This window comes from Hirundo rustica, chromosome 2 (assembly GCF_015227805.2).
Source record: "Hirundo rustica isolate bHirRus1 chromosome 2, bHirRus1.pri.v3, whole genome shotgun sequence".
NCBI lineage: Eukaryota > Metazoa > Chordata > Aves > Passeriformes > Hirundinidae > Hirundo > Hirundo rustica.
The window spans coordinates 23,159,647-23,187,346 of NC_053451.1; the positions used below are offsets into that span (position 1 = coordinate 23,159,647).

The 27,700-nt window shown below is 43.4% G+C and overlaps 2 protein-coding genes across 8 annotated transcripts; one reads left to right on the top strand and one right to left on the bottom strand.

The window, feature by feature from the left end:
- Window positions 1-1,704: 1,704 nt before the first annotated feature.
- Window positions 1,705-27,361, top strand: CLDND1 (claudin domain containing 1). Of its 7 annotated transcripts, XM_040056138.1 has the most exons (7): window positions 19,184-19,238; window positions 19,647-19,821; window positions 23,468-23,586; window positions 23,708-24,002; window positions 25,215-25,322; window positions 25,715-25,852; window positions 25,934-27,361. In XM_040056138.1, the coding sequence occupies exons 4-7, from the start codon at window positions 23,714-23,716 to the stop codon at window positions 26,152-26,154; spliced, it is 756 nt and encodes a 251-aa protein (XP_039912072.1). In that variant the 5' UTR covers window positions 19,184-19,238; window positions 19,647-19,821; window positions 23,468-23,586; window positions 23,708-23,713; the 3' UTR covers window positions 26,155-27,361. The 7 variants fall into 7 exon arrangements, with proteins under 7 accessions (XP_039912074.1, XP_039912075.1, XP_039912072.1 ...); XM_040056140.2 differs by lacking the exons at window positions 19,184-19,238; window positions 23,468-23,586 and adding an exon at window positions 1,705-1,798; XM_040056141.2 differs by lacking the exons at window positions 19,184-19,238; window positions 23,468-23,586 and adding an exon at window positions 11,585-11,602.
- GPR15 (G protein-coupled receptor 15) lies at window positions 9,266-10,366 on the bottom strand. The gene has a single exon (XM_040056136.1). The coding sequence runs from the start codon at window positions 10,364-10,366 to the stop codon at window positions 9,266-9,268; it is 1,101 nt and encodes a 366-aa protein (XP_039912070.1).
- Window positions 27,362-27,700: the final 339 nt, after the last annotated feature.

Consider the following 27,700-nt stretch of genomic DNA (forward strand, 5'->3'; position numbering starts at 1 on the left):
GCCCTCGTCGATGAACGGCCCAAGTCCTCCAGCAGCGTAAAATCCAGCGCGGGATGTTCGAGAAGGCAAGGACTGGAAAAAGTCTTGTAAAATGTTTGAAACTTATATCTCAGCGTACCGCAGTTTTTGTCCTCTGGTGAGGGCCGTGCGGGCAGGCACAGCCAGGGGAAGGAGCAGGCCGCGATGCTGGACGCGCACGAAGGCGCAGAGCAGACTCGGCCGTCCCTCGGAGGGTTCTGCCGTTCCGCCCTTCCCCGCGGACTTTCGGCAAAGAGGCTTTTCCAGATCTTAAACGTAAACGCCAAAATCACGAACGGGGCGCTCGCGTGTGCCCGGGTACGTGGTGACAGTCAGTCGGGGACAAAAGGCACAAGGAAGGCAGCGGCCGGCACACCGGCAGCCTTGCGTGCCGGGCGGGCGGCCGGGATCAGTCAGCGCCCGCTCGCTTTCGCTCTCTTTCGCTCTCTTTCGCTCTCGGGGCCGGCCCCAGGGCGGGAGCTGACTCAGAGCGGCACCGCCGCCGCCGCCGCTTCGCACGCGATGCCCGGCTGGGCCCGGCTGGGCTCCCCCCATCCATCCCCCGCGCCCTCCGGCACACGGAGCGCAGGCACGCTCGGGCAGCAGCAGCCGCCCGGGGAGGACGGGGGGTGCCCAGCCCAGCGGGGAATGCTCTGGGAGGCGGGCAGGAGCGGCTGGAGGAAGGGAGGAGCAGTTTTACAGCCACAATCCCGCTCTTTGGTGAGGCTGGGACAGGTAAATTCCCCGCTGCTGGCCGCCTGGCCCCGCGGAATGGGAAGCGTGTTTAGTCATGGGTTAGGGTTATGGCTGAGAGGCTGCAGCTGGGCCGGCGTTGGGTGGGGAGTGTTTGAATGTTGTTTCCGTAAGACGCTGTAAGTTTTTCGCATGTGTTTGCTCGCTTACCTGCGTGGTCACCAGAGAGGTGGGGACTCCTTTCGTCTGGGTGTGCAGTGACCACGCTGTGCTTTGCAGACACAGGGGGTTTTTTTGTGGTGGAGAAAGGGTGTGCCGAGTCAGATGATGCCCCGTTGCAGATTTATTTATATTTAGATGCAGGGGTGATATGTGACCCCTCACGTTACCGTATCAGGCCACTTCTCAAAGTGTTTCTTTGTGAAATGTTTCTTAAAGTGTTTCTGGCCTTGCTATTCAAAAACCTAGAAAATTGCAGCACAAGTCCAAGCTAGCTGTTTTGACAGCAGTTGTGACAAGACTGCTTTATTAAAGTTTCTCGGTGCCATAAGATGGTGATGTTCAGATGTACCCCGCAGCATCAGGTACACCCCGTACCTCGTTGGGAGAAGCATTAACCTGCTCGCTGCCATACGGGCGTGAATCCGGAAATGGTTTAGAGAAGATTTGCTATCAACCCCGAGTTGCACCGATTGTTGAAGGTCTCAACAACAGCTGAAATATTACAAGTACTGTATAAACAATAGAAGAGATATTTACAAGTGCAGCTGCCATACATGTTTACCGTAACATCCTTGTTAAATGGGTTCAAGTGTTGGATTGGGGCTGTTTTATTCTCAGTTCACTTGAGAGACAAAAACTTCAGAGTAAGGGGAAATGTGTGAGTGACCCAGTGCTTGAAAACAAGTGAATTAAATTCCCAGCTTAGAAGAAACACTTCAAGATGGTTATTTTTTCTTCCTGATTGTAACATTTTCTCTTCTTCCCAAAGGCCTCATTGTCTCCTGCATTTCTCTGAGGTGCCTGATGTTACAAGCCCTGCCAGTGACGGATTGCTCCCTTTCGAGCGGAGCACAGACCCTCCCAGGTAACCTTCCCTTCAGCAGCATCTCCCTAAAGCTGTGTTCAGATGGGCTTTGATATTTGGAGGGCACAGAACTGTAAAACAGCCAACCTGGCTGTGTGACCTGCAGGAGTAATCTATTTTCAGTTGTGGCCAATTAAATCCAAAGTTTTATCGTTTTGTTTTTGGGTTTGGGCAGGGGGGGTTTAAGGAAGGAAACCCACATAAATCAAACCTCGTTAATGGTCACAGGCTGTTTTGTCCTTGACTTGGGGCTGTTTTTGTCAGTTAAACAGCCACTGTGGCTGTTGGCTAATTCAGCCTTTTAGGTTGCCTGTACTTCTGAGCTGCTTTGCTCAGCATGAAAGTGGGAAATATCTTATTTCTTCTTGGAGCTACATAAATTATTTTAGCAATCTAAGTAACTAATTAAGCCTTTTCTGGTCAGGAAAAGGCTTGTGGCTTTTATATTGCAAAAGGGCATTTATTATTCTAATGATGAGGCTGACTTGATAGAAGTCCTAGTTTGTAAAAACAGCAGATAGATTTTGCTCGAGGGAGAGAAATGATAATTTTATTTGTAGTTACTTGTTTTTCCAAATAGTACTTTGGTACCCCAGAAAAACAAAGATCTACTACATAAAACCAACATACGTGCACATGACATATAATGCTTTACAATTTATTGAGAAGCAATGCTTCATCTGAAACAGTCGTTAATCTGACTAACTGTGTTTCTAAAAATGTCCTTTGTTCATATAAACCCCATCCTTCTTCTGAGGACTTCTTAATAGCGGTTAGGTTTAAAAATTTTCCACTTCACTTGTAAGCGCCTTTTGCTCCATCACATATTATAGTGGAGGGTTCACTTTGGGGGTGAAGGAGAGAGGAAAAGAAATGTTTCTCTGTTGAACTGACTCCCCATAGCTCAGTAATTTTCACCAGCTCATGTGCAGTGTTAGAAATATGGTGCAGGCAACTGTTTTCTGTAAACCTAGAGAAAAAGTCTTGTATCAAAAGACAAAAGACAAGAACAGTAGGCACTGTTAAAGTGTTTCGGGCAGCTCACTGGCAGGTATCCACCAAAGAGGGGTGGCAGGAAATGCAGACATTGCAGACTCATGTCATAACACATAAAATCAAAATATGGAGCATGAATGCAGAAAGTACTTCAGTACATGCATTTGCTGCCACAGGGTACCGGGGTTTATAACTCCCTTGATGAAGCAAATCTCAAACTTGACTTAAATAACTGAGTCAATTAAAAAAAAAAAAAAAAAAAAAAAAAAAACACACACACACACACACAAAAAAAAACACCTGGTTTTGAAGCACCTAAACTGGTATGTGGCAGCATGTCTATTCCCTGAGTGGACTATGTGTGATGCTAATAGGTGGTTATATCCTCAAAACCCTTCAGCTTTCCTTTTAGAGGAATATTTGTTTTCCATCCAGTGTGTACAAGGAAAGCATGTGGTTAAAGGGTAAACCTACAGGTTCAAAAGCAAGTAAAAGGAATCCCTGAATAGATTTTCATGGCATCTCCTGATTTTCAGTAAATTTTGTGAGTTCTGAGGATAAAGGACAGCTGCCTTCCCATACAGGTTTTGACAGATACACGTGAGAAATAACCTGTTTAGTGTTTGCTCTTAGCGAGCCAGACGACTGCCTGCAGTCTTCTCCAGCTGTGCTGGTAATGCCACTTGTTAGAGCATAAGTCAGAACACAGGCTTGCTTTTTTTTCAGATAGAAAGGAAGAAGGTGCATGTCACTATTTGTCCTCTCCATGAGCATGAGGCACTCTGTCAGACCCCGGCAGTTATCCTACAGCTGTTAGCAGACACTTCAGCCGTTGTGTTTTTCCACCACAGTTTATCCTGTCCTTACAGCCACGGGAGAAGTGCAGGGAACAGAGATGCCTAAAGCAGAGAACACAGAAGCCTAAATCATCGTGGCCTTACCCTACACTTTCTCCAAATTGCTGTGGTTCCCAGAGGAGGGGCAGTGAGGATGGGGACAGGGGAAATGGTGGTTGTAGTCACAGAGTTTTTTAGGCAGTGAGTGTATAGACAGAACTCACCTGAGTGGTCGAGTCAGGGGCATGGTACTATATATGGCAAACATTTGTGCTGTATTTACTTATACGTGGTGTTTCTCAGTGCAAAAGCTGCCCTTTGCATTTCAAGTCTGACTTTTTGGACATTTTGTGTAACAGTTTTAAAGCGAGGCTGAAAATTTGGATGGATTTTAAAACCACTGACCAAGTTTCATTCTCTGAGCAGATGCCACACAGTTTCACAATCTGGTTTTCTTTGCCTCAAATTGAGGGTTAAAGAAAGGGCATCCTTTGAGAAACAGCTGTTCTTTTATATTCATATTAACTAGTTTTATCTGTGAAGAAAGAAAGAGGGCATCAGATTCCGGGGACTCCACTGCACAGTGAAAGACAGAGGGTTGTTTGAGGGGGGGTTTTTTTCAGAATTGACTAGCAACCTTTGGATGCATCCAGTTATTTCCTGATATTATTGAATCCACTTCACTTTTGAAGGATCTGCTGTTTAGAAAGTGAGAATTCACCTTTTCTGGATATCAGTGCTTTGCAAGGGTCTGACGCTAATACAAATGAAAGCCTCTGAATTCTCCTTGTGGGAAACATCTTCTTTGAGATAGGATTCTCACCTCACCTTCCCTGTGAGCCACTCTAGTCCCCAAAGCAGCTAAATGCAGTCCAAATTTGAAGAGAAACATTTGCCTGTTCTTTTTCAGCTCTGTTGCTGAGATGCCTCTTGTAAAATCCCTTGTCGTCTAGAAAATGTGACAAGTAAACAGCAGAGGATATGTGTCTACTTACTAAACTTAGCAGGAGAGTCTGACTAAGAATGTGGCCTCTGATTAATTATGAAACTGTTTTGAAATTTGAAAAGATGTATTTTGGTCACGATGCAATCTTTAGATGATTGATATTGATTATGTTGGGTTGTCTCGAACCATAACAAGTGGCCTCAATTTCCAAAGCTGCTGCAATCTGTTCCTGAAACATAAATGAGGTGAATTGGGATTAAAAAAAAAAAAAAAAAAAAAAAAAAAAAAAAAAAAAAAAAAAAAAATCAACACAAGCAGCCTGGCCTTTGGCAGGAATTTTTTACCAACCCAGAGGTGGAAGACTGCCTTTCTTCTTGAAGGCTGTTGGTTCCCAATACACTTGCTTTCTCATCTCCCATATTTTGCATTCTTTTACTGCGCTATGAGCTCAGGTCTTAGCTGCCCAAATGCTTGGGGCCAAACCCCTTCTGTCATCTAGTGAGACTGGACTATTCCAAAAGCTCCTTTTACTTGCAGCAAGACTCCAGCAGCTTCCTGAACACCTGCACCTGCAAACTGAGCAGCTGCTCGGGTTGTTATTGAGACCTAGAGTGCACTAATCGCAGGCTTTGTGGTAAAATATTAAAATGTTAGATGAGATACCATGGGCCCTTTCTGGTTTTCTAGGGGCTCCCAGCTACCTCTGAGTGTGACATTTGGGAACACTGCAATTACTTCTGAGGCCTTTTAACACATCGCCAGTGCATGTTTCCATCCTTCGTGGATTTAGGTAGCTCGTTCTTTCTTCCTGTTCGTGAACTGATCACCCTTTCTCTGACAATATGCAGAATGCAGTATTTGGTAATAGCCTGAGGTGATGGATTTGCCATTGCAGGATTGCGGCTCTCTGCTTTCTGCTCTTTATGTACTATGAAATGTGCCCCTTAACGGGGTGAAGCCTTTTAAGCCAGAAAGAATCACAGAATCATTTTGACTGCGAAAGACCTGTAAGGGCACTGAGTCCAAGTGTTTCAGTTTGACATTTTGGGATGTGTAATGATTCGTGCTTACAGTTTGGAGATCTACTCACAAGTTCCTGCTGACCTCAGGAATGTAAGTGCTCCTACAGGAATAACAAATTAGCATTCCAGTAGACACAGTGTAGCTGTTAGGAATGTGTGCAAGTGTTCCCACCCATGAGATGACACCTCTGTACAATGTGCCCTGCCAAGCACCAAAGGGAAAAAAACCCCAATCTTCTCTTGTCAACGACCTTACTGTTCTCGTGTAGCAGTCGACAAATACATCGTTGCAATATCGTTGCAAAGTCAGGAAATGCTCTTTTTGTAGTCCACCCTATTAGAAACCCTATTAGAGGCACAGACATGCTGTTCAGGGCTTTTCATCCCACAGGTCTGGAGCAGAAAGGACAAGAAACTGCAGATGAAATCTGGAAGCATCTAAGGCAGTGGAAGTTCTCCTCTTGGCTTCCAAGAGTCAGTCTTACTGCAGTACTTGTGCAGGGTCAGTCCACACAGTGACTGCTCCACTCTTCTTGTTCTGAGGGTTGCAAGTTTGCCCTGCTTATTCTGGGTCTGAAGCTATTCCCTGTGTAACTTTCTCCTCAGTCCTTGCAACTCAAAGTTCCATCTAGCTGTGGAGTAGTTGTCAGTGTTATCACATCTGCTGCTGAAATTAAGGTTGCAAAAATTCTTTGCTTATTTAAGCAAGCATCAGGTCTGGGTACAATTTTTCTTTGCGTTGAGATGAAATACTTTATTTCTGAGAACTGCCAGTTCATTCAAGCCAAAATGGAGACCAGGAGATGTATCTAACAGGATCCTGATTTGTATCAAGAAGCAAAGACACTTCAACTTTGATTGTGCACACCTCAAGAAAGTGCATCAGGCTCTAGATTGGGGGTGGTACTGGTGACATAGTTGTTTTCATTAAAAACCTCTAAGAGTCTTGATTAAATTCTAAGGGAATATAAAAGCATCTCTGAAATAATGAAAACATTTGTGGAATGGCCAGATGAATGTTCCCATCCAGACTCACTGACAGATTTTCTAGTATATGCCTTGCTACTTTTTCATGACAATGAAAGCAGAAGTTAGATTGTAAAAAGCCAAACCATATTTATATTTATTAACTGCAATCATACTGGATTTATTTTAAAATAATAAATATTGTGGGGCAAAAGCCCAATTCAATTTACTTGCCAAGGTAAGTTTACTTGTCAGGTGTCATGTCAGAACTGCACTATTTCCATTTTACATAGCAAACCAATTTATTGTCATTCAATTCTTTTAACATAGATAAAATAGGCATCCTCTTACATTATTCAAGTCTATCACATTAAATACTTTCAATCACAATAATTTTGGTATCATCCTAAAATAAGTTAGTGCCAACAAACAAATAATAAATGTTAATGTGGAATAGTAAAAGTTCCTGAAGTAAAGCAGTTCAAGCGCAGGTTGTTTTTTCTTTAAAACAACAACAAGATTGAAAATAATATTTACCATGCCATGAAAGTGTTGAATGACTTGCAGCTCACAAGAAAATAAGTTACACTAATTTGGATGAAAGTCTGAAAGAATCTGATGAGTTTTCCATTGCTAAATTAGCTGCCTCTTGTACATTTTATTTCTTTACGCATGCGCAGCTTTTGCTGTGGCATTTTTATGTGATTCTCCTCAAGCCTGGCAATGTTTATCAAGTTTATTGTCTAGAAACTGAAGCTATAGGCATGAGTAAATGTAATTTACTTCTTAGTAATTTTTCCTATTTGATCTGGTATTTTGAAGCATTAAAAAGAAAGAAAGAAACCAGCAGTTTCTAACTGGAATTATTCAATTCCAACTAGAAGTATTTAAAGTCTTGTAGATTGGATGTATTCTGAAGGATTGTAGTGCTTTGGGTGGGGACTGAGGAATAATGAAAAAGTCTGTTTTACTGATTTCTTCTATAATAAACATCATATCTTGGTTGAAAGGCAAATCTTAGGCTTATTTTTCTTAAAAAGGTCTCTCATATACTTGTAAATGTAGAAAGAAGATAAGAGATTGAGAAGAGATCAGCAGTTTCTGAGGGTCACTGCAAATAAATTTAAAACTTTATAACTCTAAAAATGGAACTGACAGTGGTCTCAAACACTGGCAGGTCTGAGAACAGCTGATGTTCATGCAGCTGTAAGTCTGAAAAAGGAGTTTGGCAGTTAGGTGGGGGTGGGAGGGGAAGTCTATCATGTGGAGTAAGAAAAACAAAATCCTTTAGAAGTGGTAATGAGGGAGGAAACATACAAATGCAGTGAAGGGAGGGGAAAGCAAAAAGCTTGTGTGTATCTCTGTGATACCCCCATTTTAGCTCAGGTGTGTATCCCAGAGAGCACTCTGCCAGCAGCAGTTGCTGAAAGATACTTCTGCCTGCCCTGAACCTGCAGAGCCAGCTCTCCACCTGCTCTGCTAGCCAGTGGTCCAGTGTGGAACTGGCTGGGGAGCTGGGCAGGATGTGCACACCTTGGTTTCTGGGTTTGCGCTGCCCTTGCTCTTGCTTCTCTGCGGACATTAAACAGCTCAATCATTCAACCAGGTTCGATACCAAATGCAAACACCAGGATTTATTTGTAACACCCGAAAGAGTTATTCCCATTTACATACAGATGTTTAGAAAATACAGAGGTGTGAGAAGGCATAGTGAATGTACACATGCTGCAGTTACATCGGAGGGATACCGCTTCCATCGTCCAGTCTCCAGGACTGGACTTTCCCTGCTGTCCAGACAGTTTTTTCATGAGCTGGGTTAGCTGACATAGCTCTCTTCCCTTTGAAGCCTTCTAGCAGGTTTGCAGGTGTGTAACCTTGCACTCTAGAACTCACTCTCTCCTTTTCCTTAGTAGAAGGCAGTAACTCTTTAGTTCTGACCCAAGCGATTGGAAATTGTGTCAGGTCCTCCAAAAAGTCTTAAAAAGCACAAGTGTGCTTTTGTTTGTCTTCTTTTCTTTAAGAGAAAGGTTAAATGCAAGGTTTTGCTTGTCTCCTGGTTTCTCTGCCTTCAAGTTACGGGTTTTTTTCTGAAATCCGAGGGACTAAACACTTTAATTATTACGATTAAAACTAAAGATTTAATGCTGTAATAAGAAGCTGATACTTAAAATGCACAAGACTCGAGTTATGACAACTGGTAACACACAAATTCATTAAAATATTGGATTTCTAAGTTCAAAAAACCTCCAAAAACCCCAGAATTGATCAGGTTGTTTTGAGGACATTGCAAATTATTTGTGGGCAAGCTAGGAACCAAAAAGAAACACTCGGGTTGCTTTTCTTGCACAGAATAAAAACCCATATACACATAAATTCAAAGCTTGTCTCCGAGAGGCATTGATTGAATAACGCGGTTCTTCTCTGTAGCTTGTAACACTTGTACTGTGGTTCCAGCATAAGCATTTGTAGCCATTTCTTGGTATGATGGTTTCACATTTACACAGTTCATCGTAACAGCAATCATTGTAAAGTAGTTAAGGTTTCATATTCCATTTATTTGCATTTAAAAGGAAGCAACATCTCTCCCACCTGAAGCACTGGTTGCATTACTCTTGCATCTGCCTCTGTTGCTGGTCTCTCTTTTTCTTTTCCTGCTGTCTTTGGGGAAAGAAGTTCCCTCCTCCGCAGTCCCAGCTCACAGTCAGAGGGACACAGAGCGCTTCCTCTTTCTGGTGGCACACTCCCCTGCCACAAAATTGGATAAGGAATGGCTCAGGTGAGTGTCCAGGGTATCAGAGCTGTTGCTGCTGATTTTCACCCGTGGGCAGAGGCACTGGAGCATGGCTCTGCGGATGTAGTTGTCAAAACAAAAATAAATGAAAGGGTTGGCACAGCTATTGGCAAAAGCAAAAGGACTGCTCACCTTTATGCCCAGCTGAGCAACTGTGCCAGAAACACAGTCGGGCTGCTTTAGGAGTTGCAAAAGAATGGCCATAAGCTTGAAAAGATTGAAAGGAACCCAGGAGACAACAAAAGCTGCCACTACAACGAAGACGATCTTGATGGATTTTCTCAGTTTCTTATCATGTTTCCCAGCCTTTTGATAGTGCACACAGAGTCTCTTGGTGATGGAGCAGTAAAAGGTTAAGATACTCAACAGTGGGAAGAAGAAGGCCAGGATTAAAAGCATCAGTGACATGATCTGTTTGCCTTCTGTCACGGCTTTGTCTCCGCAGTAAGTCTTTCCAGAGTGCTTCTTCAGTTCTCTGGACAAAAGAGTTGGCATCCCTAAGCAGCAGGATAACAACCAGACACAGATGCAGAGGGCTGTGGAATAGGACCTCCTCCTGACCCGTCGCGCGATAGAGGGGTGCATGATAGCGAGGTACCGGTCGGCACTCATGCAGGTGAGGAGCAGGATGCTGCAGTACATGTTGACTGAGATGACATAGGAACTAGCTTTGCAGAGGAAAGATCCTACCCTCCAGCCCTCGTCCGACACCTCCATGTCCACCCAGAAAGGCAGCGTGATGAGGAAGATGAAGTCAGATGTAGCAAGGTTGATGATAAAGATGTCAATCAGCCTCTGGACCCGTCGCTTGAAGACCAAGGCCGCTATCAGGACTGAGTTGCCGATGATGCCCACCAGGAACACGGCACTATAAAGGATAGGGAGGAAAGTAGACATATGTTGCAGGTGCTGGTTCTGGCACTGGTCATCATAGTAGTAGTCGTAGTTGGAGGTGACTGTAGCCGTGGATGACAGCTGGGGGAATTCCATTTCTGGCCCAGCTGTCCTCATCCTCTCTCTGTGAGAGCCTCTGAGCTTCCCCTACCCTTCCCTTCCAGATCTTCTTTAGAAACATTTATCAGTGAGCAGAGATGAGGGTGAGATGGGGGAGGAGGAGAAAAGCGGTTTTGTGGGTAGGTAATTTTTATACTTTTAACCAGCTACATAGGCAATGTACAAGCAACAAGAGTATCTGATTAGTCGAAACCCTGCCTTCCGAATAAATGCATGTGGCTTTTTTAAAAATCAGGTTTAGTTTTACTGATTCTATTTTGCATTTTTCAGCTTCAGGTTTTGCTTTTCTTTCAAGTGGAGGGAAGGTAGTTATTGAGATTCTGAACTTTTTTTTTTTTTTTTTTTTTTAAAGGAAAGTATATTGGTAGTTTGAAGACATTTGAGATTGTACCAGTTTATAAGAACCCCATGAAGAGTGAATTCAGGTGTCCCAACCTTTGTCTATATTCAAAACATTGTGTATAAATTGTTCATCAGGGCAAGTCTGGCTTTCGTGAGGCTTGGAGGTTTTTACTTTACTTGACTGTTTAAGATTGTTGCTTTCTGTTTGAAAGTAATTCTCTCATATAAATATATATAGGGAGAAACATTTAAAACTCCTGTGTCCATTCGGCTCTGTTGTTCTTTGTTGGTCCCAGGTTCTTGGCTGCTCTTCCAGTGCGCCCCTCCTGCCCTGCAGCCCCTCCAATTCCCCTACATCTGGATTCTCCACACCCAACTTTAGGAATGTATTAGAAACTTTGAGAACAGTTTTCCAATCTGTTTTATGGTCTTCTGCTATTTGAAACTTGACTTGATGCTCTCATCCCCCGCACAGCCTTCCACATCAGCCAGAGTCCTTGACTCCAGAGCAGTGGTTTGTTCCTTCTCCTTCTGGTTGCACAGCCTGCGGGGCTCTTGAGCTCTCCTTATATACACCACTCACTTGTCTTAACGAGCTCTGCTTTCCTTCATCTTTCATCTGCAGTATCGGTATTGCTCCAGCTGTGGCTTACCTTACAGACACCCCTTTCAGCGTCGCATAAATCAAACAGACATTCCCATTTCTAAAACTACTGAATTCACTGTGGTTTTGTCAGTGCATACTGATTTGAAACCTGCACTATTGGTCTTCATCATCCTTCCTCTCTTCTAAAAATAAATTCATTTTCTCCTTCCTCTCCCTCCCACCAGCATGTTCACAGACCAGGCGGGCCTCCAGGATTCTCAAAGCTTTGAGGAAATCGCCTCCTGGTGCGTGCTGCGTCCCCGGGCAGACAGATTGCATCTAAATGTGTCTCCACATGCAAAGAGCAACTCCAGATTTCATGCACAGCCAGTTAGCCCCTCCAGTGCACTCTGGATGCATTCAGATTCACTCCCCCACTGCTCAGGTTATGTGCTCCTGTGCAGCAGGTGCCTGGTAGACTTCCAGAGACCTGGAAAAGCAGAAGCTGCTGTAAAATTACTGTCTGCTGGATGCAAGGGTATTTAGCTGGGCACTGGCTCATGTGTAGATATTCTGGTGTCTAATAAGTACCCACTTATACACAACTGCCTTCCTGTCTGTAGGGCACAAATGGACTCTGGCTGACTATTTTTATGGAATGTGTAAGCATTAACTTAGCGTGTGTAATTCAGCCATCACAAACTCTGAAAAAGGATTAAGGTGTATCAAAACACCCCGGCTAAGATGATTGATTTGGATGCCACAGATGTAAATGCGAACCTGTAATGAATAACAGGCTAAAAATCATCTTCCTGCCATCTCAAAGTGAGTTGTAAGCATTCACCCTAGAAATCATTACATCCTCTTCTAAGTAAGAGACAGTCACTCTGTTTAGTTCATTCACTCATGAATCAGAGTAAAAAATCTCCACATATTTGTAAAATACCTCTTTGTTATTCTAGAAGTAATCTCCTGCACCTGATTGCCTAAAACACAATTCTTATTTTCAATGTAAAAGTCCCTTCTGTGGTGCTTAAAGTGAGTAGGTACTGCTGCTGGAAGTGTTTTTCTTTATAAGAGACTTGTCACTGGTCAGTTACAGTATGGATTTGTGTGCCAGTTTATTTCTTCCCTGGCAAAGATGGGAGACGGAAGCACAGAACAAAACCCCTGAAACCCTTAAAATCAGGTTGCATTGAGGACATTGCAATTGGCATGCAAGCGACATCAAGTGTAAACCTGCAAGAAAACACAGGCTAAAAATCATCCTTTCACCGTCTGAAGAGTGCAAAGAATATACTGAGTTTTCAGCCAAGACTTGTGTAAAAGTGCCCAAGTAGCTTATACTTTACAAAAAAAAAGTTTGATAAATTCAGTGCAGAGGTGAATTTTGTGTGATCTTTGCTTATTGCTGCTTCAAGGAATGTGTTTTAGGGGGTGGTTTTTTTGGTGGTTTTGTCTTTTGGGTTTTGGGGGTTTTTTTTGCCCCAAGAAACAGTGGGAAATAGAGACCTCCTCTTTCCATTAGTACTAGAGCAGGAGACCAGCTGAACTCTACAGTCAGTTCTACACTAGTTCTGCCTCTCTTGCAAAGGTGGATCTACATGTTATTTTATCATGCAGTTAGAAAATAACAGCTTACAAGCAGTTACAAGCTGTAGAAATCAGTCACAAACTTCTCTTCCCTCCATTGCACACTACTTCATACTCCTTGAAATTCACTCCTTCCCTCTCTATCTCAGAGCAAACATAAAAAATTGTTTACATCATAAAGATAAGTTCATGTCCATGTATTCTTGTGTTTGTGGTTCCTCACTATGTTGTCTTACTTTAGATTAATAACCATGTCCACTAAAATAAAAAATTAAATAGTAAACTTTTCCCAACAGGGACCAACTCTGCTCTACTGAAATTGCTCTGTATTTCTTGAATGCTCTAAGCAGACTTAGGGATGTCTCTTGTAATGGTTTTGATTTAATAAAGCTGGGTGGAAACACTCATTAATGTAGGGGTTCTAGTATTAATTTTCTTTTTATGGTAGGGAGAGATTAGGAGAAAAAAAACTAAAGCAGGCTTAAGCTTAAAAATGAACAAAAATATTTTATTAACATACACTAAAAGAATGAAAGGAAAAAAAAAAAGTTCAGAAAAAGAAAACTTAAACTAAAACAGAATGACACTTTAAAACACACTTCTCTCCTCTTACAAACTATTGACTTTCTTATTGAACAACATAGAAAAACACAACTTGGGATTTTTTCAGTCAGTTTTTCACTATTTAGACATAATCACTCATTACTTTAGGAGAAGAGTCTTTCTAAGATCTTTTATGAAGACATTTGCTATAAGACAAAACAATCCAGTGCTCCCAATGTCACACATCTGCTGCCGCCTGGAGTTTTTTCAGAGTGTGAGGTTCCCTCAGCAAAGCTTCTCAGTGTATCTGGGGTATTATTTACGAATACTTCTTCTAGTCTAAAATCATCTTTGTCTCAAAGGCTGAGACCTCCTTTTAACCCAGGAGTGGGGGCTTTAAAGTTCTCAATTAAGTCTCAATTACATCAGTCCTTAATTTTGATTAGAATAGCATTCTACCCAATGACACTAAGATGCTGCAAAGAACAGTTCATTTCTCCATGATTTGCCTTGAAAAGTCCAGTTAAAAATGTCCACTTCTTCAATCCTATTCCAATATTATTAGTTCTTTCACTTCTAATCTAACTGACTTCATTCGGTGTCTGTTCTACATACATTCTGGTCTCTGTTTCTTTTCTTCTTTCTCTCAAGGAAGAATTGTGCTTTAAAAGTTCCGTGTTACTAGGAAAGGGTTAAATCTGCCCGGGCCTGCAAGGGCCATGTGCAAGCGCTGAAGCTGCATGAGGTTGAAGAAAACGCAAAGCTGTGTTGATGGAGGAAGCTGGTAGATGTCCTTTTTTCCACTCCTCGGTCTCACCCAGGGCGGCTCAGCTCAGAGTTGTTATGGAGCTGCAGGTTTTCTTTCTCTGCTGCCAGCGGTGATTAAGCTGGGCCATGTTTTGGCCCCTTCTGCCGTGGTCTGAGCACATGGCCCCGCACTGCCGAGCTGCAGCCGCCTCTCTTCCCTGCCAGCAGCAGGAGAAAGGGGCTCAGCCGGCCCAGGGTCTCCCTGTGCGGGCAGCGGCCCTCAGAGGCCCGGCCCGGCCGCACAGAGGGGCAGCAGGGCCCAACACGGGCCCAGCCGCCACCCACGATGTTACCTCATGGCTGATTCCAAAGCCAGAGAGAGATGATGAGCCACAGCTTAGTTTTAAATGTCCTTTCCAAAGTCGCATCAACATTTCCCATTGGTCAACTTATCTGCCAATATCCCGGCCAGCTTTTTGATAGGTCCCTGTTGTCCCCCCCAGACCACTGCACGGTCAGGGCAGGGAAAAACATCTCACATTTCTCTATAACCAGAAAACAAAATTGTGCCAACTCATGGTATCACTGTACGTTGCCATAATCCACACGTGACACTTCGTTATCTGGGCAGATTTGCGAAGATAATCTAAAGCGTTGTCATGAATAATAAAGTGATCTGTAATTAGCTGAGTGGAGCAGCAGCAGGCATATTTTTCAGTAGTCTGGGGTGTTTTTATGTGATAGTGATTCACTTAGGGCATCATGCAGGGTCTCACACTTCCCACGGCTCTCTTTCCTGAGACAGAGCCAAGCTATCAAAAATACTGAGTACATGGAAATTCCTCTCATAACACTCCTGCATAGATATTCCATAAAGCTCGGGAGGACAGTCTCCATCCTCTCCTCATCCTGCTCCTATATTGCCACAGCATTTTCCTCCTCCCAGGCTTCACCAGTTACATGCAAACCCTTTTCCCAAAAAAATTTTCTGCTGAAGCAACCAGCTGCTGGTTTAGCTCAGATGTATGTTCTTCCATTTGGGATACCCATCTTGTCCAGCTCTTGACAAAGCTCTGAACGAATGAAGCTTCTGTGTGCTGAGTAGTGCTGAACCTGAGAACCAACCTAACTTTCGTAACCAGGCATTCAGAGCAGGTACTGTGATGGTGGCACTGCATTTGGCCGGATCTGCTTTAAATTGTGTGTTTCTCTGATGGTTCTGCCTCTCTCAGATGCACCTGTGACATCTGCCAGGTCAGAGTATGCATCACTCCTTATATCTTCCTCATAGGAATGAGGAGGTATTTCCAGCAGCAGCAAGGGAAAAGCTTTCATGTCTTTGTTCAGACTTCTGTACTGCCTGTGATACAAGTATGGTAGGTAGTGGTAGGTAGTGGTAGGTAGTCATGTAATTCGTGGGAAAAATATCTGCACAGGAAGCAGGCAGTTTTGCTGATTTTCTTTGTATAACACACTATCTCCCCCTTACAAATTTCTGCAATGGAAGCATTTCAGGTTGCAAGGTGGTTGGCTTTGGGGCTTGGTTTTTTGCATTTTTTGGTTTTTTGTTCTTCTGTGGTTGTTTTACACCCTCTGTTTCACCCTCACTTAGTTTAAATGTCATTTTATTTCAGCTCGTACATAGACTTTTATATAAACACAGGCATCTAGATAAAATAAGCTGCCTATCTGTAAATTATTAATAGTGATAAATGCTGAAAAGTACAGAGGTTCATTTGGCTATAAAATAAAGTGTAGTCGTTTCTGAATGATTTTACTTAAAAAGCATGTAAGAAACAGACCTAATTAAAAAAGAAAAAAACCAGAAAACTCACACTAAATTGGCTGAAACTGTCCTACTATGCTATGGCTAGTCGAAGGCAGGCTCAGAAGAAACCACATGAAGGCAAACCAATGGATGTTTCATCCCTGAACAAAGAGGAAAGGGTGGAATCTATTCAGGTAAAATTATGGACACTGAGGCAATGCATCAGAAGAGACTGAAATAGTTTCATGCTGAGAGCAGCGGTCTACAAAATGCAGTGCAGGAAGAAAATATTTTTGTACACTTAATTTTTAAATATCGATTATTGTTTCTTGCCATTTATCTCATCCTCTTTTAATGTATATTTTTTGTCTATGTTTTATAATGTACATTATTTATTGGTGCTGTACTAGATGTGTATAATTCTAAAAAAATATTTACATTTATTAGGGGTGCCTACTCAAAAAGTTTTCACTGACAAGGTACATGATAAAAAGGTTTGGAGACCACTGGCATAGAGGATGGGTATCATTATAATGCGCCAGTGCTAGTCATGCTATTTGGGAGAAGCACATCTAGAAGGTTTTCTGTCTGTGAAAATGATACCACTGTGTCCTATGCCACAAAAATATTAAAGAAAAATAAAGAAGGCAGAAATAAAACCAGGAAAACTGTGTGAAGAGGTCTGAGGGGAATCAAAGGGATTTTCTGCTCACTCAGGCTGTGTAAAATGCTCATAGATGGTGCCTAAAACTAAAACTGCCACTTTTATTATTGCAAAGAGAATATTTGTTGGGGGAGGGTAAATCAACCAGTAGTTTTGGGAAAAAAAAGGCAGATTTTTGAATACCTTTTTCAGGTCTGAATCAATAACTCCTGATGTGAATGTGATACATGAAGAAGGCTTTGTTCTTTTTTTGTCCTGTATCAGATTCATTTCATATAGATGGTGCCACCTCCTACAAATGCTTACTTATTTCCTTAGACTGTGAGAACTAAAGTTACAGACATTTTGTACTAAACAATTTAATTATTTTTGCAACATATTGGGGGTTTGGTTTTGTTTGTTTTGTTTGCAGCACACTGATGTTAAACTCACTGAGAAGTTAGTAATGCTCGTGATCCAGGTCTGCAATTAAAGAAGTGTCACTTTTGCAAAAAGCAGGAACAGCATTTATGCCATAGCCCCCAGCATTATACCCTTTGTGCTTTCCTGTGCACAGTAAAGCAAACTTTTACTTTTAAAACCTTCCCAACTGATCCTGTTCTGTAACTAAACTGATCAACCAGCAGTTCTGCTGAGGCACGTTGTGAGGAGGTGTGAAAGGAAGAGAAAAAAGAAAAAAGACAGTTGTTGGCAAGGAATGACCCTGTGCATTCACTTGTAATGTTTTTATTGGGTTACTCTTACTATATGGAAGGGTATTTTTCCAGGAAAAAAAAAAAATCCAGGTGAAATCTGTAGAGAGTATATGATTTTAAATAAATAAAAATGCAGCTCTTTACTCTGGATGCTTTTGAGCAGCTGTACATTTCATATTGATCAGGGCAGATTAGGAAAAAGAAGAGGCCACTGTATCCTAATTTAATAATGGAAGTAGCAATGGTTTGCTACTTCCATTATTAAATGGTTAAAAACTGCAAAGTTTTTCAGAATTGATTTTCATTTTTATGAAATTAGATCTTTAGGAGAAAAACTGAAAACGTGCCAGTATTAGATAATTCACTGCACTTTACAGTAAACGGTTCAGATTCTGCTTTTACCATGGCTTAGAATACATGGGGGTTTTGTTGACTTTTTTCTTGTAATGTTTTCTGGCTTCAACCTTTCATAGCTTTCCAGATAGACAGAAAAAAAGTTCCTGAATTTTTTTCTTCCCTATTGCTACTACATGTATTTTATAGTCTTGCAAGTCCTTAGTTCAATAAATTAACTCCTTAAATAAACTCCTCTCCTGTAAATTAAATTGACTGACCTTCTGTGATATATTTCATTGAGAGAGGTTTTCTAATTGCTCAGTGATTTTCATATCCCTTTTTAGGTTTATTTCTACTGTGTTGATGTATCAAAACTAGACACGCTATTTCAGAGCCAGCAGCCATTCTAGATGTGATACCACCTCTTTCTTCCTTGTGATTTCTCAGTTTGTACATCCGAGGTTACAGGAAACTTGGGGGGTTTTGAGGGGGCCAGGTCTTGGCAGTTGGTTGGTACTCCACCAACATTTTTCCTTTTCATTTTGTGTTTTCTATTATAAAGTTGTGAGTAAGTATAGCCTCCAGTCTTTGCTTTTAAATTAATGAGCTCATCAATGACCTTATTGAAATGCATATTTGCTTGCCCTGGCTTCGACATGATCAGGTCACCCTGTCCCAGTGCCTTCTCCCTGTCATTATTTACCCTTCTCTCGTGTCATCTGTGAGGTTTATCAGCAATACTCTGCTTTCTTCCAGGCCATTGAGAAAGGTGCCAAGTATTTTAGAGTTCAGGATAAATCGCAGACAGACCCCAAAATGTGTCATTGTAGACAGTCACATTATGAGGTGGTGGTGAGACAGCTCCATGCTCCGGAAATTTTTAAAATTAAATGTAATTTCTAATATTTTTTTTAATTAAAAATTAATGTTGCATCAAACCCAAGAAGTTTCTACTATGACTGCTTTCACCCTTACATCCTAGTTTCTGACCTTGCTACAAAAATGCTTCCGGACTGTTTGGCAGAGGAGTTGGTCAGGATAATTCCCCCGAAGTCCTCAGAGGTGTGAAAGCCTCGGGTGTTTTGAGGGTTTTTTTCTGAATATTTGCTTGTTTGGAGTTTTGCAAAACCAAGGCTGGCTGGGCTGGTCGCTCAGCCGGGGGAGTTGTTAACCACTTTTAAGAGCCCTCTTAATCCCCGTGGTTTCGTATACCTGGGATGGAGGGACAATTTTTCCTGATTTTTTTTTATTCCTTCTTACTTGGCGTTTTCTCAAGGCATTCAGCCAGGCCGTCACATCACCATTTTTTACAAGCAATCAAGAGAAACAGAAAGAACTCGAAAGGAGGGTGGAGGTCAGCTGTGGAGAAACAGCGACAGGAGGAGAGGACGCGGTGCCGGGGAGGTCCAGGCTGGACCCGAGCAGGAATTTCCCCACAGGCAGGGTGATGAGCCATCGCGAGGAGCCGCCAGCGCTGCTGGGGCCGGCGCCTCCGGCAGGGCGCGGCAGAACTACATCTCCCAGCGTGCCCCGCGCGGGCGGGCGCGGCGGGCGGAAGCGCGGCCGGGCCGGGTGCGAGGCGGCGGCGATGGGCGGTGGGTGCGGGGTGCCGGGCCGGGTAGGGCCGGGCGGTGAGGGGATATTGGGCTGAGGCGGGGGACGGGGCTGAGGGCTCGGAGTGTTCCCCTTGGCTTTGCTGTCGGCCTGCGGCTGTCGCTCCCCACGCGGGGCTGACGCCTGGGAGGCCCGAGACCCCCGGGGGCGGTCGCGCTCCGTGGGGATGCGCGGTCGGCCCGGCCCGGTGCTGGGCCGGTCCTGCAGGGACAGGTGGTCTTGGCCTGAGGGCTTTTCAAGTAATTTCCCCTGTCCATCTAATTTTTTTTTTTTTTTTTTTTTTTTTTTTTTTTTTTTTTGTTAGTGATCGCGCTGGGAGATGTCTGTGAAGTAATTTCAGAGTAAAATGATGATGTCGGCTTACTATTCGGTTTGCTCTTCTCTTGTAGATCACTTGTGAACTGGTGGTGTGGGAGAAGCTGAATGAATGGAACAGTCAGGGCAGAAGGGAAGTTCGCGTTTCATGCTCTGCGCTGGCCACAGGACCCAAACAACACTGTGCCTCTGAAGAGACCTGGAATCCTCGGAGCTGTGTGTCCTGAGGGACTCTGAGCATTTCCGAAGGTAAGAACGTGTTTGGTAATGATCTTTCCTAACCTTTTGTTGCCCTGAATATAGGACGGATAGTCCAGCTTGGTGCAGTTTCCAGCCCTCTCCCCGTATTTGCACCCTCTTGTAGGCCTTCTGTCTAATCCCTTCTTGATTGCTAGGATGTTTCCTGAGAGAATGCCAGCGAATGCAGCAGGGACTCTTTTGTGATGTCATGTAAAAGGAGTTTCTTAAATGTGGTGACCCACAGTTGGCCGAAAGGAGTGACCGCAGCAACAAGATAAAAATCTGCGTGTTTTTGTATTCTCTTCTGTCATGGTACAGTAACTTCTTACAAAGACTGTCCAGTCATCAGTCTTAGAGTTGATTTTTTGCCAGAATAATTTGTTTTCGTTCTGTTCTCTGTTTTTTCTTTCCCAACTCTGCTGACTTGTCCTCTTTGTTTTCCCCTTCTTTGAAGTGCATGCAATCTAGCCATCCTGTTGAGTATTGCTTCCAGTTTGGCCCTTACCATCTCTTTTTTGAGCTTTTTTCCAAAAATTCTATTGTTTGAAAATTTAAAATTTTTTATGTTTCTTACTCCTTTTAGAAAAGGAATATAATTGCAGTATCTCATTAAACACTTTTGCCTGTTTACAACCACCCAGTGTTATCTTAAATTCGTTGCATAGCTTAGTTTCAGCTGTAACTTCTTTGAAATAACTTCTCCTGTTAGACAAAAACATGCTGTCAGAGCTATGTGAACAAACCTATTAAAACAATGAAGGCTCTTGTTGACAGCCTGTGGATAACAAGCATTTTTATTTGTTATCAATCTTTATGTCTCTATAATTAGTGTCGTCTTTGGTAGTAGTAATGTTATTTTTTTCATAAGTAAGTTTATTCTAAAGCACTTCCTACACGCTGTTCTGCACAGAATCTTTTGTAAAGCGTGGCATTAATCCCATAAACACGCAGTGTGTTTCCTCGTGGACTTCTCTGGTAACTATTTCTTATTGACTGAGCTCGCTGCTCCCTTTGAGCTCAGCCTGGGGCTGTCAGGATGGTTCTCTCTTTTGAAGGGACACCTCATTTAAGGAGGAGTGTGTCTCCTGTAAATGAAGATGCACAGTGAATGGGCAGGGTAGTCAAGTCCTCTCCACTGGCAGGAAAAACTGGTTCAAACTTTGCATGAAGTGTTGTAGAGTTCTTCATCTTCTTTGTAAGTAGCTGAAGTGTTAGGCAGAAGCACTGAGCGGGGGGCTTTACTGTAAGGAGTTTGGGGTCCATTCTTGCCTTGTCACTGTCCTGTCCATACTGAAAGTCATTTTGGGACAAATGCCGCACAAAGCCACCCTCTAGATTTTGGGGTCTGTAGCCCCCTTGGCTGCTCTCTAGCTATGCCTGCAGTTCCATGACAAGTGGCAGTAGATTGCCATGTCCCTTTTACCAAGTGGTTAAAGAACATTGGGCAATGCTTTAATTTGCTGCTTGGTGATTAAGCCTTCATTTTGCCTATGAACTGCCCTTGGTTGCCAGCTGACATCAGCTCTGCCATGTTCACAGCACACCAGCACACAGAAGGCTGGTCCAGAAGTGTGTGGTTGTTTTTTAATGGTGATCTCTTAGGGATCCTGCCAGCACCAGTGTTCTGCACGTGGCAGCAGGGATATGTAACTGAAAGTAAGACTTTTGGGCCAGTTCTTTTCTTTGTGTTAGGTATAAATTTGATAGGGCTTTGTCATTGTCAGCATTTCTATGGAAAGGTAGTGACAGCACATCAGTGGCCCAATAATGCCCTGGTTATATTCTTTTTCACCAGACTCTGCTCTGAGGATGGAGTTCGTGGATTGTTGTGATCCTTCCACCCAGACAAAGTCCTTTGTAAAGAGAGGAGTCTGTTGCAGAGGGTTCCTCTTGCAGTAGATGTGATTGCAATGTAGTGGAAAATCCAGACCAGCCTGCTCAGCAGCCTGTTCTGCTGCTTGCTCTGAGAGTGATCTGCTCAGGATCAGCTGGGCAGGAGCTTTGGCCCTGCAGGTGCCACTTGCCCTGTTTGCTTCGGGGTGCTGAATGAGAGGGCGGGGATCCCTCAGTCAGCTCAGTATGGCTGAATGGTGAGGTCAGAGCTATACAGCAACCTGCTGGCCCTATCCCGTGTACCTGGAGCAAGATGCTGGGATATCGAAGGAGAGTGGAAGTACATAACCACTGCACAGAGGATTTGCTTCCAAGTCTGGGCTTGATTCTATGTTTTCCCCATAAATAAACCTGGATACGATGTGTTCTCCCTGTCAATATTTCTATTATCTTAAGAAGTTCACAGCTTGTTGATTATTCTATAAGTACAGTTGTGGTGTGCAAACTTTGCAGTATTTCAAATGGGTGTTTCTTGTCAGTTCACCACAAATCAGTTCTATTCTTTCTCATCGCTAAGGATGCAGTTCAAGGATGGATATTGCAGAGAGTGTGCCTCATTTAATATGGAAATGAAGCATAGGAAATTATATGGGAACACATAATTTCTCCCCCTTGTTAGCCAGTTTCAGACAAACAGAGGAGCAGATGGAGAGGAAAAGAAATGAGTGGTATTGTTCACAGCAAACATTGGTGTCTTTGATATTTCCTTCTTTAATTTGCAGCTTGTTTCTTAGTTCATAATTTCGTACTGACAAGTCTGACTCGAGGCACTTCACTGTTTTTTCCTTGTGAATGTTGAGGTTTAAGGCACTTGCTGTTTCCAGTTGCGGTTCCTTCAGTTGCAAAGAAAGTAGACCAAAATATTTTGATCAAAGTGTGTGGGAGAAGGGAGGTAGAGCAAGCAGTAGACAAGAGCTGATTAGATAGTAGCTCCTGCCACCAGCCTACCTCTAGCTGCTGAGCTAGTTTCAATTTTTTTTTTTTTCTGGCAAGTGCCTCAAGACTGATTCATAATTATCCCTAAATTTAATCAAGCACAGAAAGCGCATGAGAACAACTGGCATCTGAGAGGACTCCTCTGGTGTATTGCAGCCACAAAGCATTTCTTGTATTACCAATCAGTACTCATTAAAGTCATGGTATTGTCATAAGCATGTGTGGTATTTGTATTTTCCCCCTGCCTCCTTTGACCCTGAATCTATGCCATTTGGGAGCATGACCCCACAAAGAAGGGCATAGATGACCCCTAAGAGAGGGACACAGAGCAAAGGCCTTGTGGGAGCACATGAAGGCCTTTCAGTGTTGTCCCATTTTTCCCATGGAACAGGGCACCCCCCTGCATTGTTCTAGGTCTTCAGAAATACCACAGTATATATTGTGGTATTTTTGCAGCATTTATCATAATTTCCAAACTTGTCATCCAGTGCTTCCTTCATGTTCTGTCTCTAGCGCCTAGATAGATTTCTCTCTTCCCTAAAGGCATTCCAGCACCTTGGCATGGCTGCCTTTTGTGAGCAGCCTGGAAGGGCTTTTTTGGCGTGCCTATGGTTCTTGGTTTTGCTGTAAACACAAGCTGTGAAAGCCGTATGGGGTGGCAGGCTAAAAATAGCTTCTACCCTTGATAATCTCTTAAGGAAAGCTAAGTCTTCTTCCAGGGCGTTGTGGATGGAGTCTCTGACGTTCCCTACAGTCAGGATCACAAATGGCAGCGAGCTGTGGCATCTGCTTTGGGCACGAGTTGGTGTTGTTCTGTCGGTTGCAGGCAGTGCGGTGTGGCTGGAGAGCATACTCGGCGGGATATTATCCCTGCTTGGAACTCGCAGATCTGGCGCATGCCGGCCAGCGCTGTACGTTTGCTCAGTGTTCCTTGGATTATAGCAGGTAGGAAAAGGGACGCGTGCAGATCCTGAGGGGACCTTGCAGGAGGGGGCCGATGTCTCGAGTACGGGATGAGGTTGTGCCTCCAGGAGCGTTGCTCACCTGTCCCCGTGTTCCCACGCAGGGCGCCATGATGGATAACCGGTTTGCCACAGCGCTGGTGATCGCCTGCGTGCTCAGCCTCATCTCCACCATCTACATGGCAGCCTCCATCGGCACCGACTTCTGGTACGAGTACCACACCCTGTCCCCAGCCGAGAACGTTAGCGAAGCCGGTAGAAGCATCTGGGAGGAGTTTGTCAGCAAAGATGCTGATGAGAAGACGTACACGGATGCGCTCTTCCGCTGCAACGGCACGGTTGGATTGTGGCGGAGGTGCATCACTGTACCCAAGAACTCTCACTGGTACAGCCCACCAGGTATCTCCTTCCCTGGCTTCCCTGGGGTGCGGTGCGCTGACTTCCTCAGAACAGATTCGTGCCGCTTTGTTCCTCCAAGAGGCTTATTTCTAGCTCTTTGGTTTTGTTGGTTGGATGTTTAATAAAGGCAGTTCAGCTTTTTGAAGAAGCAAAGGGCAAAATGGTCTGTGGCTGTCAGTGCTGCAGTTTCTGGTTTTGACATATGACACTTGATCTAAATTTAGTCTTACAAGCTTGATTTTTATTTTTGCCTCTGCTGTCCAGTTGGGCATACATATATAGTTGCTCTACCAGTTACTGTCTTTTTAGGACAGATCCTGGGGTCCAGCAATGGAATAAAGACACTACTTTATCAAGGAGGCTCTCATTCCTTTTCGCTAGTCATTCACTTTGTTCACGTCACAAATATCCCACCATTGCATCAGCACACCTTGGACCCCTTGAATGGACATAGAGTGAAATATTTGTATAATTTTTTTAAATCGTTGAGGGATAAAATGTGTGGTAAACAATAATTTTAAATGCTTCAAAGTCAGTTTTGGGTACTTGCTGTATCTGTGACCTCCCTCCTTCATTTTGAACCCTCTTAAAGATGTACTTTCAACTACAATTTGTGGAGAAAAAAACATATGTGAAAGACCTTTTTTTTTTTTTTTTCCCTCTCATGAAAATACTTATTTTGGAAGACACTTAAACCAGTTCTGCTCAATAGTATTCTCAAAGTAAAATCTGAGGTAGAAACTTAGTGTAAAGAAGCACATCCTTCATGTTCTTTAAATAGGCCTTCCTGTCCCATTTTTGATTTAACTGGTAGTACGAGACCACGTTCAGCGTGTGGAGATAAGCAAACCTTAGTTAAGGGACCCTGAGCTCTAGAGTATGACGCAACATAGTTGAGCATCATATACCACCACATTACTTTGCCAATCTGTTACACATGATACAATTCTCTGGATAATCCAGGGAGGCTTAAAGATTCTGCGTGTTGGAATGCTATCCCTTAGTGCAGTACCTCATAACAGATACATTGTGCCAACTACATGGTAGGAAAGCATCTACAGATCTGTTTGGAGAGTTTTGTTTTTTTTTTTTATAAACGGAACTCTGAGGAACTTACTAGCTCAAATCATTGGGAAAGGAGGGAAGAAGAGGGGAAGAAGGGTTGAGGGGAGACAACCTAATGGCAACTTTTTCTTTTTTTCCACCCTCCAGAAACTGATATGACTACAAATTGCATCAGTTTCTCCCTCTCCGATCAGTTTGTAGAAAAGTACATAGAGCCTGGAAATCACAACAGTGGCACGGATTTGAATCGGACTTGTAAGTGTCTTTCACTTCTGGCAGATAAACAAGTAGAATTAAAACAAGTTGTTTCTCAACTTCAGTCACTAGTGAGAAAAGCCTCTGTCTTTCTTGGTCTTGCTCACCATTTACTGTTTTTTTTACAGTTGCACAAGGCAGTAGGTCAAAGTTTAAAAGGAAAACATAGATGTGTTAGGAGGGGTTTGGCTATGACTGCTGTACAGGGATTTGTGAGTTAACAAATTAGGTTCTTTCTGTTTCAGTGGAATCTTTGGTCCTTTTTGACTATGAATGTAGAATGTCTGATGGAACAGGAAGAGCAGGGTAGAAGGGAACGTGAGATGGTGGGAGAAGATCTTTTTCTAGCCTATCTTCAGCAAACTTGACTCGTGTGTTTCTTTCACGTGCAGATCTCTGGCGATTGCAGTTTCTCCTGCCCTTTGTCAGCATCGGCCTCATGTGCTTCGGGGCTCTGATCGGGCTCTGTGCTTGTGCCTGTCGCAGCCTTTACCCGGCCATTGCCACCGGGGTCCTGCATTTCCTAGCAGGTGAGCGTCCTGCCATCCTCCTCCAGAGGCTCAGGAGTGCCCCTGGGTGAGCTCACTGTGCTTTGCCGCTTCCTTCCCCAGGGCTGTGTACGCTGGGCCTCGTTGGCTGCTACGTGGCTGGGATTGAGCTGCTCCACAGGAAGCTGCCTCTGCCGGAGGATGTGAGGGGCGAATTCGGCTGGTCCTTCTGCCTCGCCTGCGTGTCGGCGCCTTTGCAGTTCATGGCAGCTGCTCTTTTCATCTGGGCAGCTCGCACCAACAGGAAGGAATTCACCCTCCTCAAAGCCTACCGTGTGGCATGAGCGCTGCTGCTGGGCTCTGGGCTTTCCGTGTTAGGGCCTCTTCTCCCCCAGCCCTTACTACTTTTTTCTTTTAGTCAGAATTTTATCATGTACTGCGTGCTTCTTGCCAGTCGAGACAGTTTAGCCTGAAGGTCCTGAAGACAAAGACCTCTGGGCTAAACGACCAAAGCCCGCCAGAAGTCTGCAGAACTTGAACAGGTTTTTTAATTGTTGTTGTTTTTTGGTTTGTTTTTTTGTTTGTTTGTTTTGTTTTTTTTTTTTTTAAGAATTGTTTTTATTTTTTAAGCTGCATTTGGTTATTGACAGTTTCCCTTAGTTAGTTATATGTGCCCCTTCCTAATTTTATTACCCTCTCAGCCTGGAAGAAACAGAAGTGGGTTGTGGGGTGGAAGAGAGACAAGAAAAGGTGCAGGTACGCAAGAATGGGAACCTCAGTGCACAAATACGTAATCAGGAGCTGTCTGCTCTGTGACTGAAGCAGGCAGTAGCAACAGGGAGCACCCAAGAGAAATGGGGGAATTCAGAAGCCTCTGTTACGGAAATACTGTAGCTAAATCAGTCTGTAGCTCAGCTCTGGGTCTCCTATCATCACCAGTTTGCTCCGTTTTGTGGCATCTGCCAAAACTGCCGGAGGCAAAGCAGGCAGTGGCAGTGCCTGTGTAGCTCACCTTCCTGAAGGCACTTGCTTGTGCCAAGGAGTGGGATGAGATGGCCCTCATGGAGCTCTGTCCTGCTGTAGCTCCACTGCTTCCAGGACCCAGGCTAGTTTTGGTATCTGCACTACATGTGATTGTGCACTCTAATCTTAATTTGTGGTGCTTTTGCTTGATGTGGAATAAGGCTTTCTTCTTTGTTGAAAATGACCTCCTCACAAGTTTTTTTGGTTTTAATTTGGTTTAGTGTATGTGTGTATATGTACATATATAAACTTTTTTTAAACCTCACCTGTTTATCCTGTATAGCACACAACAGGGTTTTTTTAAAAGGTGCTGCTCTTTTCCCATCTTGTTTAAATTAAATAATAAGAATAAAGACTCAAAAATTTTCAGCATTGCATGAATCTGATGGGAGGGTGATTTAGAGTGGATTTTACTTGGGGAAAGAAGAAACAGTGTCTAGATCATTCTCTGTTTTCATGGAAATGTCACCAGAAACAGTGAGGTTAGATCGGATTTTTAAATTAAATTCTTGAGCTCCTGCTAATTTTTACATTTTCTCCTGCTCATCATTGGTGGTCACATCCCATAATTTCTAATTAGTTCAGAGATGTTATATTTACTGTAAATCACTGCAACTCTAGCCAGACTGGGTGACATGTCATATCTAGAAAAAAATGTTCCAAGACTGACCCATTTAATTCTGAGGCTTTAACTTACCTTGTTTCCTTACTCCAGGCTTAGTAAGAGATGTATGCCTTAGAAGAAATAATTCCTTACAAAACTTGAGTGATGGCAAGGATTCTGTAGGATACTGGATGATGAGAATGACACAGAAAGAGGCATTTTTATCTCATGGCTGTTTTTCTATTGTGTCTCTTTGCTTTTTT